Source organism: Lithobates pipiens, unplaced genomic scaffold (assembly GCF_037356315.1).
Source record: "Lithobates pipiens isolate NorthernLeopardFrog02 unplaced genomic scaffold, aLitPip1_a1.2 Scaffold_19, whole genome shotgun sequence".
NCBI lineage: Eukaryota > Metazoa > Chordata > Amphibia > Anura > Ranidae > Lithobates > Lithobates pipiens.
Genome location: NW_027507764.1, coordinates 145182475 through 145198738, shown reverse-complemented (window position 1 = coordinate 145198738; position 16264 = coordinate 145182475). Strand labels below are relative to the sequence as shown.

At 43.5% G+C, this 16264-nt stretch overlaps 1 protein-coding gene across 1 annotated transcript in view; it reads left to right on the top strand.

Moving 5' to 3' along the window:
- The window catches only part of HACL1 (2-hydroxyacyl-CoA lyase 1), a 74309-nt gene that overhangs the window by 9896 nt on the left and 48149 nt on the right, over positions 1–16264 (top strand). The window contains exon 3 of the mRNA XM_077491370.1: positions 6569–6609. Within this exon, the coding sequence (XP_077347496.1) occupies positions 6569–6609 (41 nt within the window). The remainder of the gene's footprint in view (positions 1–6568; positions 6610–16264) is intronic.

Below are 16264 nucleotides of genomic sequence, written 5' to 3'. Positions count from 1 at the left end.
TATTCCCCACACACAGCCCCATGTATAAATGCCACTTGTACACTAAACAGTCACTATACAGTGCCTTGAAAAAGTATTCCTACCTCTTGAAATTTTCCACATTTTGTCATGTTACAACCAAAAATGGAAATGTATTTTATTGGGATTTTATGTGATAGACCAACACAAAGGAAAATGATAATGGTTTAAAAAAAAAAAAAATCATCTGAAAAGTGTGGCATGCATTTGTATTCAGCCCCCTTTACTCTGATACCCCTAGATGAGAACAAAATTTTACTTTTTGGCCTAAAAGCAAAACTCTATGTTTGGCGGAAAATTAACACTGCACATCACACTGAATACACCATCCCCTCCGTGAAACATGGTGGTGGCAGCATCATGTTGTGGGGATGCTTTTCTTCAACAGAGATAGGGAAGCTGGTCAGAGTTGATGGGAAGATGGATAGAGCCAAATACAGGGGAATCTTGGAAGAAAGCCTGCAAAAGACTTGAGACTGGGGCGAAGGTTCACCTTCCAGCAGGACACTGACTAAAAACATACAGCCAGAGCTACAATGGAATGATTAAGATCAAAGCATATTCATGTGTTAGAATGGCCCAGTCAAAGTCCAGACCTAAATCGAATTGAGAATCTGTGGCAAAACTTAAAAGACTCCATCCGAGCTTAAGCTATTTTGAAAGGAAGAATGGGCAAAAATTTCACTCTAGATGTGCAGATGGTAGAAACATACCCAAAAGACTTTCAGCTGTAAGTGCAGCGAAAGGTGGTTCTACAAAATATTGACTTGGGGGGGGGGGGGGGCTGAACACAAATGCCCGCTACACTTTTCACATATATATTTGTAAAAAAAATTGAAAACCATTTATCATTTTCCTTCCACTTCACAATTATGTGCCACATTGTGTTGGCCTATCCTAATAAAAATACATTCACATTTTTGGTTGTAACATGATAAAATGTGGAAAATTTCAAGGGGTATGAATACGTTTTCAAGGCACTGTATGTGCAGCTGCAGGGCGGGGAATATGCTGCCTGAACATGATTGACCCAGTATAAGGCTGGATTCACATCTATGCTTTTTGCATTTTGCATATTTGCACTACAGAATGTGTTCCATAGGAAACAATGTTAGACTGTACTGCAAATCTGCAAAAAGCACTAAAAATGCATAGGTGGGAATAAGGCCTAAGTGCCAGATTCCTGGCAGGCTCACTCTGGTGGGTTCGGACTAGAATCCAAACATGTCTGAGCTCATTCCTAATTAGGAAATCTTGCAAAGGTGTGTGTGTGTGTGTGTTTGTTTTTTTTTTTTTTCACTTGGATGCAGAGGATGTATTAGTAAGTAAAAAATAAAAATAAAAAACTGAAGCCTTTACAACCACTTTAGGAGCATTCATTAAATTTTCTAATCAGTAGTGGGGTTCAACCGTAGTGAGAAGAAAGAACAGGATGCCGAACAATTTTATTTGATTTATTATTTTTTTTGCTCTCAAATTTCTAATGTGGTTTTTATCCGGGAATGTCCATTCATCCAGAAATCAAATGTTAAAAGCAAAGAAATGTTTAAGCACTACGTTTTGTCAAGTCATCAAATGTTACAAACTTTTGTTCAAAAAGTGTATGGCCAGCTTTATTCTGTAGTGTGTAACTAAAGCCCCGTACACACTATCAGATTGTCTGTCTGCTGAGTTTTTCCTTCAGATTTACCAAAACCATGTAGTAGAAGGGCCTGCCTGATTGCATACACATTGAAACTCCTAAGGTTTGACCTCATATTATATGGTTTTGGTAAATCTGAAGGAAAAACTCAGCAGACAATCTGATCGTGTGTACGGGGCTTAAGAAGTGTTAAAGAGGAAGTAAACCCTGATGAGTTTACTTCCTCTTTCATTCCCTGCAAAGGTAAAGCATAATGGACTACTATGCATTGCATAGTAGTCCATTATGTGTCACTTACCTGACACAGGAGCCAGCGAAGTCACCGCTGTCCCCTGTAGTCCGGCGCATCCATCTTCTCGGTGGGTCTTGCTGCTCCGTCGCTGTCATTTGGTGAAGCCGCGATGACGTCACTCCCGCGCATGCGCACGGGAGCCGCCACTCGCGGCATATCGCCGTTGACCGCGGCGCGCCGCTGTTTACGGCGCATGCGCCATAGACAGCGGTGCCTGTCTTTCGGCAAATATCTCCTAAACTGTGTAGGTTTAGGAGATATTTCTTGGACCTACAGTTAAGCCTTAATCTAGGCTTACCTGAAGGTAAAAGTGTGTTGTAAGGGTTTACAACCACTTTAAGGCAGCAGAAATGGTGGTTCTGCAACAAAAGCCCTTTAATTCCCTATTAACAGGTGAACTTTAATGGCCACAATTCTTTTAAGGGAAAACCTGTAATAAGAAAAATACGGGGATGCTATTGCTGAAAGTAGCTTACATGCTACAAGCATACATAAGCACAATCGCAGTAATTTCTGCATAAGTGTTGAATTGGCATGATTGGCCAGGCACATTGTATTTGACAGGTGAGGGTCGTTTGTGGGCCTAAAGATCAAAGAACCTCACACAGGCAGTGATAATGGAAGTCCTGTAATGGAACACATTGCAGAAACAGAATTTCACAGTTTGCAATACACATGATTGCTCCAATATGCAGACGCCCACGGTGGATGACAAAGAACCTTATTAATATATGTGTTACTTACCACCCACCTTTTATTACAGTGCTAATGAAAAGTGTTTTTCAACCATTTTTTCAAGTGCAGCCACGTGAGTGATGGTCTCCGTGCAGACCCTTGCCAGCTTCAAGCATGCCCTCTGATGTGTTTTTCAGGTGTGTGTGTGTGTGTGTGTGTGTGTGTGTGTGTGTGTGTGTATTTTTGTTTTTTACTACATTTTTAAAGAGTAACTCCACTTTTGCGGAGAAGAAAAAAACAAAATAAAAATTATATATATTTACAGTATCTCACAAAATTGAGTACACCCTCACATTTTTGTAAATATTTTATTCTATCTTTTCATGTGACAACACTGAAGAAATGACCCTTTGCTACAATGTAAAGTAGTGAGTGTACAGCTTGTATAACATTTATAAATTTGCTGTCCCCTCAGAGTAATTAGACACACAGCCATTACTGTCTAAACCACTGGCAACAAAAGTGAGTACACCCCTAAGTGAAACCATCCAAATTGGGCCCAGTTGGCCATTTTCCCTCCCCAGTGTCATGTGAATCATTAGTGTTACAAGGTCTCAGGTGCAATTGGGGAGCAGGTGTGTTAAATTTTGGTGTTATCGCTCTCACTCTCTCATACTGGTCACAGGAAGTTCAACATTGGACCCCATGACAAAGAACTCTGAGGATCTGAAAAAAAATAATTGTTGCTCTACATAAAGATGGCCTAGTCTATAAGATGATTGGCAAGACCCTGAAACTGAGCTGCAGCATGGTGGTCAAGACCATACAGCGGTTTAATAGGACAGGTTCCACTCACAACAGGCCTCGCCATGATTGACCAAAGAAGTTGAGTGCATGTGCTCAGAGTCATATCTTTGGGAAATGGACGTATGAGTGCTGCGAGCATTGCTGCAGAGGTTGAAGGGGTGGGGGGGTCAGCCTGTCAGTGCTTAGACCATATGCCGCACACTGCATCAAATTGGTCTTCATGGCTGTCGCATCAGAAGAAAGCCTCTTCTAAAGATGATGCACAAGAAATCCGGCAAACAGTTTTCTGAAGACAAGCAGACTAAGGACTGGAACTTATTTTGTTCAGATGGTTTCAAGCGTGTGTGGCGGCAACCAGGTGAGGAGTACAAAGACAAGTGTGTCTTGGCTATGGTCAAGCATGGTGGTGGGAGTGTCATGGTCCGGGGCTGCATGAGTGCTGCCAGCACTGGGGAGCTACAGTTCATTGAGGAAACCATGAATGCCAATGTACTATGACATACTGAAGCAGAGCATGATCCCCTCCCTTCGGAGACTGGGCCGCAGGGCAGTATTCCAACTGATAACGACCCTAAACACACCTCCAAGATGACCACTGCTTTGCTAAAGAAGCTTAGTGTAAAGGTGATGGACTGACCAAGCATCTCTCCAAACCTAAACCCTATTGAGCATCTGTGGGGCATCCTCAAATGGAAGGTGGAGGAGCGCAAGGTCTCTAACATCCACCAGCTCAGTGATGTCGTCATGGAGGAGTGGAAGAGGACTTCAGTGGCAACCTGTGAAGCTCTGGTGAACTCCATGCCCAAGAGGGTTACGGCAGTGCTGGAAAATAATAGTGGCCACACAAAATATTGACAATTTTGGACCCATTTGGACATTTTCACTTTGTTGCCAGCAGTTTAGACATTATTGGCTGTGTGTTAAGTTATTTTGAGGGAACAGCAAATTTACACTGCTATACAAGCTGTACACTCACTACTTTACATTGTAGCAAAATGTAATTTCTTCAGTGTTGTAAATATGTTATTATAGCTTCATGTGATGAAAATGTGAGAGGTATACTCACTTTTGTGAGACTGTGTGTGTGTGTGTGTGTGTGTGTGTGTGTGTGTGTCTATATACATAAACAATTGCAACACAAGTCATATATTGTAATTGAATGTTGCCTTTCCTTTTCAATCCTTTTGTAGCTGCTGACTTCCTCTTTGATTCCCTGCAAAGGTAAAGCATAATGGACTACTATGCATCGCATAGTAGTCCATTATGTGTCACTTACCTGACACAGGAGCCAGCAAAGTCGCCGCTGTCCCCTGTAGTCCAGAGCCTCCATCTTCTTGGTGGGTCTCGCTGCTCCGGCGCTGTCATTCGCCGGAGCCGCGATGACGTCACTCCCGCGCATTCGCACGGGAGCCGCCACTCGCGGCATATCGCCGTTAACTGCGGCGTGCTCTGCAGCTCTACAGCGCATGCGCAGGTAGACAGCGGTGCCTGTCTTTTGCCAAATATCTCCTAAACTGTGTAGGTTTAGGAGATATTTCTTGGACCTACAGGTAAGCCTTAATCTAGGCTTACCTGTAGGTCAAAGTGGTTTGTAAGGGTTTACAACCACTTTAAGTTGTACAGAACGACCCCAAAAATGTAATTTCCTGCTTTAGTGATTCCCTTACAGATTTTCCTTGAAGTATGCACTAGGATACAAGTCTGATTCTAGGCATTCCCTGCAACAAAAATTTTATTTTTGGTAATATACTCCCAAAGAGAAATCATGTCTCAAGGAAAATTACAAGGTCTGCATCCCTTATTAGAGCCCTGCAAGTGGTTCTGAAATCAGCCCCATGCACATTACTTTGGCACATGGACACAGACAAACATTCTTCAGAATAACAAAAGATAGGAATCTGCAACACAGTTTAAGAATCCTTGCAATGTACATGATCACCCGGGGGGGGGGGGGGGGGGGGGTGTTGTGGTGTGTTAACAAAAGTAGCGTTCTTCTTTAAGTTTTACACATTACAAAGACAAAAGGAGACAATGATGTTGACCAAGAGAACAGTTACAGGTCAGGAATATTCCTACCCAAAGTCACATTATGGCTGCATCAGTTGGATCGGTCCTATATGTGATACATTAGTGACATTGAAAAAAAAAAAAAACTATTATTATTTATAAAATTGGATAGTGGGTTATTTGGTTATTTAAGGGTTCCAATCTTTTTAGAACATTTTCATAGTCCACCAGCATGGCAGTTTTATTTTTTATTTTTTTTGTTACTTGGGCACTAGAGCTGCACAATTAATTGCCAAGAATCGTTATGGTGATCTTGACTAAAGTGTTTCATAATTCTTTTTAGCAAAGAATTCTCTCTGCTCTTCTGAAGCCACAGCAATTAAAAGAACAGAAGAGAAAAACTGGGCAGTCTGCCAAGAATCAAAACATTCTTTATCAGTTGAACTTGAGTATAAACATTGTAACAATTTGTCAATGGAATAGACTTTGTGTGCAAGTGAAAAAAGTCGAACCATTTAAACACTAAACCTTTTTCTGCCATTTGTTGGTTTCGTTAAAATCATTTTTTTTTTTGCTAGAAAATTACTTTGAACACCCAAACATATATAATATAATATAATATAAATATATATAAACACCCTAGAGAATAAAATGGTGGTTGTTGCAATATTTTATGTTGCATATATTTGCGCAGCGGTCTTTCAAATGGAATTTTTTTGGGGAAAAAAACTAACCAGTTAGCCCATATTATTTTTTTGTATAATGTGAAAGATTTTACGTTGCGAGAATCATGAGAAAATCGTGATCTTTTTATTCCAAGAAAAAAAAAATTGTGATTCTCATTTTGGCCAGAATCATGCAGCTCTATTGGGCACCAAGTCACTTTTGTTTGTTAGATTGATTAGTTAGTTGATAAATAATTTTCAGATGATCCCGTCATATATGTATCTATCTTGTTACAGCCTCTAAAGCTTACTGTAGGTCAGATATGTCGTTGCAGTACTGTATACCAATGTAACAGTGGCTTATGGTCTGTAGTGATTTTCATAACCCGATCCGCAGTATTTTAAAGTTGTCTTATTAAGCTTGCATCTAAAAGTATTTATTTTCATATTTTGTATCTTTAGGCATGCTATGCTGCCTCTGCTGTGGGATATCTTACAGGCAGGTAAGGTTTACAAAAAATATTTTTAAACAAACTTTTAATAAGGTAAAGATGTAAATGACATACAGTGCACCCCCCCCCCCCCCGCATACCCGGGTTCCCTAGGACCCGATAGAAGCACGGATATACAGCCTGGCGTAGCAAAAAAGAAAGAGCCTTAACATAAAGAAATTAAGAGATAATTACTCTAAAGAATAAAGAAAGCGGCGGAGAATAAGTAGCAGGGATGACAACACGCAGACGTGCAGCATTACAACCAGCAGCAGGAGGAAGTAGGAATTCGGCAAATGCGCTGCGTGCATACTTGACGCCGCAAAAGGGAGATCGATGGGCAACCCGGAACCAAGAAGGGAGATGGGGGAGCCTGGAGTTGGCAGGTGGGCACACGAAGGTGGGACGAGGTGCTGCAGCATCGAACCATAGTGAACCCATGGGGTACGGCCGTGGACTACAAACATCAGGCAGGGAGGAGCGGAGATTAAGTGGAAATCATCTGGAGGGGAGGCAGAGAGAAGGAATACAAACCCCAGGAGGCATGAAAGAGGACTGGAGGAATGGTGGAGTGAGAGGGGACAAAAAGAGACTCTCAATATTGGAAGGCACCCCAACAGAACAGGATCAGGAACCACAAGGACTCCAGGCTAAGGAAACAGCAGCAGCCAGCGAAGATGAGGAAACTAGAGATATAGTAGATAATGGGGGTAATCCACCTGAGGAAGAGCAAATGGAAAGAAGGGGGAAAGGCCAGGACCCCATGGGACCTCACGTTGATATACTTAGGAAAGAAATGGCAAAAGAGAGACTGGAAAACCCCATAAGGACAGAACAAAATAAAGGAGGTCTTGAGGGGGTAGGGACAGAAAGTATAAACATAGAATGGGACCTTAGAGAGCATATAAAAGCCCTACCTACGAAGGCGGATATCCAACAGCTAATAGCTTCAGTAGAGAAATCATGTAAGCAAGCAGTGGAGGATTTAAGAGAGGAGGTGGAGGCAGTAGGTAATCGAATGGAAGGAATTGAAAATGTCCAAGAAGAGATGGCACAAGCAGTAGCGGAGGTTCAGGACACTATTCAATATCATGAGGAAGCAATGAATAATTATAGAGATCAAATGGATGAATATGAGAACAGGGATCGACGACAGAACATACGAATACGAGGCTTACCTGAAAAATATCATAGTAGCGACCTGCCAATGGTGGTGCAAAAGCTATTTTGTCAGATTATGGGAACAGCAGCGCCCGAATTTACCGAAATAGACAGGGTTCATCGTGTTACCTCTTTTGGAACTCAAAATAAAGACAAACCAAGGGATGTGATATGCAAACTACATAAGTATACAATAAAGGAAACAATAATTAGGATTGCACGGGACATCCCCACAATTGAATATGAAGGTGCTCACATCCTTCTGTTCCCCGACATAGCTCGCCGAACATTAATGCAGCGTAGAATGGTCAAACCACTGTTGGAAGCCTTACAGGCAGCAGACATTAGGTACCGATGGGGGTACCCATTTCGCCTAATAGCATCAAGGAATGGAAAAACAGCAGTACTCCGTACCAGAGACGATCTAAAAGAGTTCTTGGGAATATTAGAACTTCCATTTATAGATTTCCAAGATTGGAGAATAGCTAACATTAAGACACTAATCCATCGACCGGAGCCCTGGTCCCAAGTGGGAGGAAAAGGCTAAGGAAAGATCCTAGTACATTTTTGTATAAGAGGCTCGAAGTAGGGAAAAAGAGAGAGACTCAGGAAGAAAAAGAAACAAGTGAAGCCAGGAGGGAGGGGGGGGGAGGAGGGGTCAGTTCTCAAACTCGCTATTTAATTTTGCAGTGTTTTTATTTTTTTTGGTTTTGTTGTTGGTCTTTTTACTTATTATTTTTTTTTTTTTTTTTTTTTTTGCTGGTCTCTTTGCTTGTTTTTTTTTTTTTTGTTATTTTTTTTGTGTTTGCTCTCAATTAGGTGGGTCCCATGGAAAGGGATTGTTTAAACTGCAATATGCAGAAGGGGGGGAGGGCTCGGGAGGAGCGAGGAGCAACCAAGCGGGCTCACCCTACCGATAGTTGGTACATTTTACTAAGTAAAGTGTTAGGTTGTGGTTATGGTTTTCTTGGTGTACATGGAGGCGGGGAACACGAGATACGGGGTAACAGATCAAGAATGGTATATAAATACCTAGAATAAAGAAATGGTTAAAACATTAAAAATAATGACTTATAATGTAAGGGGACTATGCTCACCCCAAAAAAGAGGCCGCTTATGGCAGGAACTAAATCATCATGCTGTGGATATAGCCTTTTTACAAGAAACACATTTTACGTCAGGATCTGTACCAAGGCTACCGTTATTCCCATATAACAAGTGGTATCATGCTGTATCGCCCATTGCGAGAGCCAGAGGAGTATCGATAGCCTTTGGGAACACGTGCCCCCTGACATCCATAGAGGTGAATATAGACCCAGAAGGGAGATTCCTTTTCATTAAAGGAACACTGCAGGGACAAGGGTACACATTTGCATCAATATACGCCCCAAATACACACACGGTTGAATTTTTGGGAAAAGCATTAAGAGAGCTAGAAAAATTTAGGGAAGGGTTTTTGATTTTGGGAGGGGATTTTAATATTATTGTGGACACTAAATTAGATACAACAACAAGGAAAACACCATTATCATTTAGAGCACTTAAACATGTAAAAAAATTATTTCAAACTTCACATTTGGTAGATAGCTGGAGGGCATTAAACGGAGAAAGGAAAAACTATAGTTATTATTCAAAGAGCTATAATGCCTACTCCAGGCTGGATGGATTCTGGTAGACCAATACTATTTAGAAAATGTAAAAACAGTAAGCATCGAACCAATAACGATATCAGATCATGCCCCGGTGGTGGCGGTGATCTTCCTTACACACGCGGGCCAAAGGGAACGAACGTGGAGACTAAACGAATCATTATTGGATGATAAAAAAATACTAGAGGATCTCCAACGTAAATTGGTGGAATATTTTGACTTAAATACATCAGAGGAAATATCGGAGCAAATAGTATGGGAAGCTCACAAAGCGGTAGTTAGAGGCGAATTAATAGCACACGGAACACGAGTTAAAAGGGAGAAAAGAAAAGAGATAGAAGATCAGATGGAAAAAATAAAGGAATTGGAGAAAAAACATAAGAGCACTTGTGAACCAGGAGATGCTAGGTGGCTGGGGATTTTGAGGGAGGAGCTTTCCAGATGTCTGGATAGAAGGGTCAGGGATAAATATAGATTCTTAGCACATAGATTTTATGAACATGGGAATAAATGCGGCCGATTATTGGCTAGACAACAAAAAAAAAAAGAGAGAACTATCCCATGTACACGAGATAAGAGTGAATAATAAACAAGTAAAGGATACGAAAATAATAGCCACGGAATTTCAACAATTCTATAAGAATCTATATGATATCCAACCCATTCTGAGGCAGGGGGAAGATAGGGGGAGGATAGAAGAGATGAGAGATTATATTAGCAGCTCTACAATACCAATGCTCCCCCCTAGGATAATAGAAAAATTAGAAGAACCAATAACTAAAGAGGAAATAAGAAAAGCAATAGAGAATTTACCGAGGGGGAAAAGCCCAGGACCCGACGGGTTAACTAATTTATACTATAAGAAGTTTGCCCAAATTCTAGAAACACCCTTATGCAGATATTTTAATAATATAACTGCCTCTAACCCAATGTCCTCAGAAGCACTGTTAGCATATATAACAGTCTTACCAAAATCAGGGAAGGACCCACAGGAATGTGCTAACTACAGACCCATATCATTGCTTAATACGGACATCAAATTAATAGCAAAAATTATAGCTACCAGAATACAAGAAGAGGTAACACAATTGGTCCATCGTGACCAAACGGGCTTCATGAAAGGCAGAGAAACTAAAGATAACACCATACGAGCCTTAAATATACTCTATTGGATGCAAAATGGCCCAGAAGAAGTACCCAGAACACTGCTATCAATGGACGCCGAAAAGGCATTTGATAGAGTGGACTGGGAATTTATGAAGGAAGTGCTGAAAGCAGTAGGCATGGGAGATCGAATGATGGGATGGATAATAGCTCTATATGCAAAACCTAGAGCAAGAGTGAAGGTAAACGGTACTTTATCAGGCTGCTTTGAAATACGAAATGGCACAAGACAGGGGTGTCCCCTGTCTCCAATACTGTTTGCCTTGACTCTGGAACCATTTCTGTGCAGGGTGAGAGAAAATAAAGGTATAAAAGGGATAAGAATAGGATCTGAGGAGCATAAGGTATCAGCATATGCTGATGACCTACTATTCTATCTGTCAGAACCACAGGGATCAATAATGGCACTAATGGAGGAGGTTCAGAGATATGGGAAAGTGTCCAACTTTAAAATAAACATGGAAAAATCCATAATATTACCCTGTCACGTACCCCCATTGATGTCAATGGCAATGAAGAATAACCTTCCTTTCAAATGGGAAAAAAAATCATTATACTATCTAGGAGTACATATTACAGCGGAGGCTAAATCCCTATATGAACTTAATTATGAGACACTAATAACAGAAATAATTAAAGATCTAAATAGGTGGAAGGGTTACTCTTTGACATGGTTTGGAAGGATAAACACCTTGAAAATGAATATATTACCCAGAATAATATATATCTTAAATACTGTACCTATAGCAGTGCCTCAGGTCTTTTTTAAAAGAATACGCAAAATGTTTATATCTTTTATATGGAATGATAAAAACCCTAGAATAGCATATGATATCCTGCGTAGAAATAAGAAGGAAGGAGGAATAGGGCTCCCAGATGTCTTTATGTATTATAAAGCAATGTCTATGGTACGAATACTAAACTGGTGCCATGACTCCTCAAATAAGGCATGGGTTTCGGTAGAAGAAAGTATGGCAGGCAGAAATTTAGCGGGGGCCCCATGGATACAGGCCACAAATAGAGCTCTATCAAAGTGGACATCACCACTAACACGGAATACGTTAGAAGTATGGGACAGATTGAACAAAAACGAAAAATATGCCCCACGTACATCACCACTGGCCCCACTAGGAGGATATCCATGGTTTCCACCGGGGGGGAAGAAAAGGGAGTATTAGGCTCCTGGAGCTCAGGGGGGGATACAAGGTGTTTAAGATATGCTCCATTGGGAAGTCTACTCCCGCTGACAGAATTAATATTATTACAAGGAGATATACATATGTCGGGATGGAGATACTATCAAATGAGAGATTTCTTCAATAAATTAGAACCCCAAGTAAGACCACTGAGCTCCCTTACGATATATGAGAAGATGTGTATGAAAATAGAAAAACCAAGTAATTTACTATCCCAGATGTATAAATTGGTCCATAGCGAACAAAACAGTACAACCCCTTATTTTATAAGAGAGTGGGAGAAAGAACTAAGATGCACATTTAGACCAACACAAATAAAAAAACGTATGGAAATGACGCATGCGACATCAAAAAGCGCAGCAATACAAGAAATGTCATATAAGTTTATAGCCAGATGGTACCGAACCCCAGCCAGAATAGCAGAGATATACCCAACAGCGGATGGGCATTGCTGGAGAGGATGTAGGGAAAAGGGGACATACCTTCATTTATGGTGGGACTGCCCAAAAATTAGGATTTTTTGGGAGGGAGTTGCTAAATGGATAGGGAGGACAACAGCAAAACCAATAGAAATGACACCCCTACAGTACCTGTTTCATGGGACAGAAGGATCCATTAAATCTTATAAAAAAGGAGTTATACCACATCTGCTGAATGCGGCCAAAATATTAATACCTAGATATTGGAAGCAGAAAGCATGCCCCACCCTTCTGGAATGGAAGAGAGAGGTGGATAAAACAATGGAGAAATAGAGAGAGAGTAAGTCTTAGGCCGCGTACACACGGGCGGACTGTTCGCCCAACCTTGTCCGCTGAACAGTGTTTGGGCGGACAGTCCGCTCGTGTGTGGGCTTTCAGCGGACAGTTTCAGCGGACAGTTGGACGGACAAAGTCTTTCGGAAATTCCGAAAAACTGTCCGCTGAAACTGTGTTTGAGCGAACAGTCCGCCCGTGTGTGGGCCTGTCCGCTGTACTTTCGAAATGAGCGGACTGTTCCCGCTCGGAAAGTCCGCCCATTTCGAGCGCGTGTACAGGTAGGCGGGGCCCGCGAAGGAGACGTCGCGGGCTCCGCCGCCTGGAATGGGCTTAAAGGGGAACCCCAACGCCGAAAAAAATCGGCGTGGGGGTTCCCCCAAAGTCCACACCAGACCCTTGTCCGAGCACGCTACCCGGCCGGCCAGGAAAGGGGGGCGAGCGAGCGCGCCCCCCCTCCTGAGCCGTACCAGGCCGCGTGCCCTCAACATGGGGGGGTGCCTTGGGGAAGGGGGGGCCGCGCGGCCCCCCCACCCCAAAGCACCTTGTCCCCATGTTGATGAGGACAAGGGCCTCTTCCCGACAACCCTGGCCGTTGGTTGTCGGGGTCTGCGGGCGGGGGGCTTATCGGAATCCGGAAGCCCCCTTTAAGAAGGGGGCCCCCGGATACCGGCCCCCCACCCTATGTGAATGAGTATGGGGTACAATGTACCCCTACCCATTCACCTGTGAAATAAAGTACAAAAAAAAACACAACACAGGGAAAAAATATTTTATTGCACAGCTCCGGGGGTCTTCCGTCTTCGGGGGTCTTCTCGCCGGACTCCTCCGCTATCTGTGTGTAGCTCTTTTACTAGCGGAGGAGTCCGGCTTTCTTCCTCCCCGCTGCCGGCCTCTTCTCCCGACTTCGGGGGTCTTGTCCCCCTCTTCGGTTCTTCTGCCGGGCCACCGCGCCTTCTTGTAGCTCTTTTGCAGGCGGTGGCCCGGTCTTCTGTCGCCGCTGCCTTCCGTTCTTCTGTCGCCGCCTTCGGTTCTTCTGCCGGGCCACCGCGCCTTCTTGTAGCTCTTTTACAGGCGGTGGCCCGGTCTTCTGTCGCCGCTGTCGTCGCCGCCGCCTTCCGTTCTTGTTCTTCTTGTTCTTCTTCTTCTTCTCCTGGAGATGTTGACTCGACGAGCTCTCCGGCCGGAATGCCAGAGCCGCGCTGTGCGGTCACTTATATAGTGACAATGGGGCGGTGTCACATGGTATATGTCACATGGGTTGATGTCACATGGGGACTATGACATCGTAAGGGGGCGGGGTCACCATGTGACCAACCCATGTGACATATACCATGTGACACCGCCCCATTGTCACTATATAAGTGACCGCACAGCGCGGCTCTGGCATTCCGGCCGGAGAGCTCGTCGAGTCAACATCTCCAGGAGAAGAAGAAGAAGAACAACAAGAAGAAGAACAAGAACGGAAGGCGGCGACGGCGACAGCGACAGCGGCGACAGAAGACCGGGCCACCGCCTGTAAAAGAGCTACAAGAAGGCGCGGTGGCCCGGCAGAAGAACCGAAGGCGGCGACAGAAGAACGGAAGGCAGCGGCGACAGAAGACCGGGCCACCGCCTGCAAAAGAGCTACAAGAAGGCGCGGTGGCCCGGCAGAAGAACCGAAGAGGGGGACAAGACCCCCGAAGTCGGGAGAAGAGGCCGGCGGCGGGGAGGAAGAAAGCCGGGCTCCTCCGCTAGTAAAAGAGCTACACACAGATAGCGGAGGAGTCCGGCGAGAAGACCCCCGAAGACGGAAGACCCCCGGAGCTGTGCAATAAAATATTTTTTCCCTGTGTTGTGTTTTTTTTTGTACTTTATTTCACAGGTGAATGGGTAGGGGTACATTGTACCCCATACTCATTCACATAGGGTGGGGGGCCGGTATCCGGGGGCCCCCTTCTTAAAGGGGGCTCCCGGATTCCGATAAGCCCCCCGCCCGCAGACCCCGACAACCAACGGCCAGGGTTGTCGGGAAGAGGCCCTTGTCCTCATCAACATGGGGACAAGGTGCTTTGGGGTGGGGGGGCCGCGCGGCCCCCCCTTCCCCAAGGCACCCCCCCATGTTGAGGGCACGCGGCCTGGTACGGCTCAGGAGGGGGGGCGCGCTCGCTCGCCCCCCTTTCCTGGCCGGCCGGGTAGCGTGCTCGGACAAGGGTCTGGTGTGGACTTTGGGGGAACCCCCACACCGATTTTTTTCGGCGTTGGGGTTCCCCTTTAAGCCCATTCCAGGCGGCGGAGCCCGCGACGTCTCCTTCGCGGGCCCCGCCTACCTGTACACGCGCTCGAAATGGGCGGATTTGCCTCCTCCTTATGTGGGCGAGTCCGTTCATTTCAAAAGTTGAGCGAACTGTTTGGCAAACAGTTTGCTGAAACAGTCCGCTCGTGTGTGGGCAAGTCCGCTCATGCAAATTTTGAGCGGACTGTTTGCCGAAACTGTTTGACGAACAAGGTTGGGCAAACAGTCCGCGCGTGTGTACGCGGCCTTACCTAGATTAAAAATTTTGATTCCTTCCCGAGCCTCCCAGAGATCCCGGATAGGGAGAGGGAGGGAGGAAGGGAGAAAAAAAAAAAAGAAATATAGGAAAGAAAAGGGAAGGAAAAGGGAAAAAAAAAAGAGGAAAAGAAAGGAAAGGGAAAAGGAAAATAAAGAAACTGTTACGCAGACTCGTGTCCTCCAAAAGTACACCGTAGAAAGGGTAAAGGGGAAATATGAATCCGAACCACAACCTTTAAATTTTGTTGTATGTAGTATGTTTTAAGGTATATGGGAAGTGAATAAATGTTGGAAATGTAATTAGAGGAGGGGCTTGAGGGAGGGGGGCAGGAGGAGAGATAACCAGTGGTGGAGACATAAAAATGAACACAATTTTTAGGAAATATATAGGAAGGTTGAGGACCTCCCTAAGCACAAAACATAAACAATACACCAAGGGGTCACAGATGGAATAAAAGCACGCAATAATGAAAAAATGAGCAAGGGTATTGGGGTTTTTTTTTTATTTATTTATTTATTTATTTATTTATTTAATTTTTTTCTTCTTAAATAAATAAAAGGAAACACAACGGCACAGTAAAAACACATTAAGAAGGGCAACAACACAGGGGAGAAATTTAAATTTGCCCACACCTTTTTTATTTTTTATTTTTTATTTTTATTTTTTCTCACAGGTTAACTCTCCACCAAGTACCCCCTTCTCTCGGGCCACCACCTAACAATGTTATAGATATGTAATGGAATAGATGTTAGTAAATGTGAAGACATTGGGGGATGTGTTTAAACCTCAATGTCTTAGGACTGAATGTAATTGTTTGTAGAATCATTTCTCAAGAAAATAATAAAGATGATTTAAAAAAAAAAAAAAAAATGACATACAGTGCCTTGCGCAAGTATTCGGCCCCCTTGAACTTTTCAACCTTTTGCCACATTTCAGGCTTCAAACATAAAGATATAAAATTTAAATTTTTTGTGAAGAATCACCAACAAGTGGGACACAATTGTGAAGTGGAACGAAATCTATTGGATATTTTAAACTTTTTTAGCAAATAAAAAACTGAAAAGTGGTGCGTGCAAAATTATTCGGCCCCTTTACTTTCAGTGCAGCAAACTCACTCCAGAAGTTCAGCGAGGATCTCTGAATGATCCAATGTTGTCCTAAATGACTGATGGTGATAAATAGAATCCACCTGTGTGTAATCAAGTCTCTGT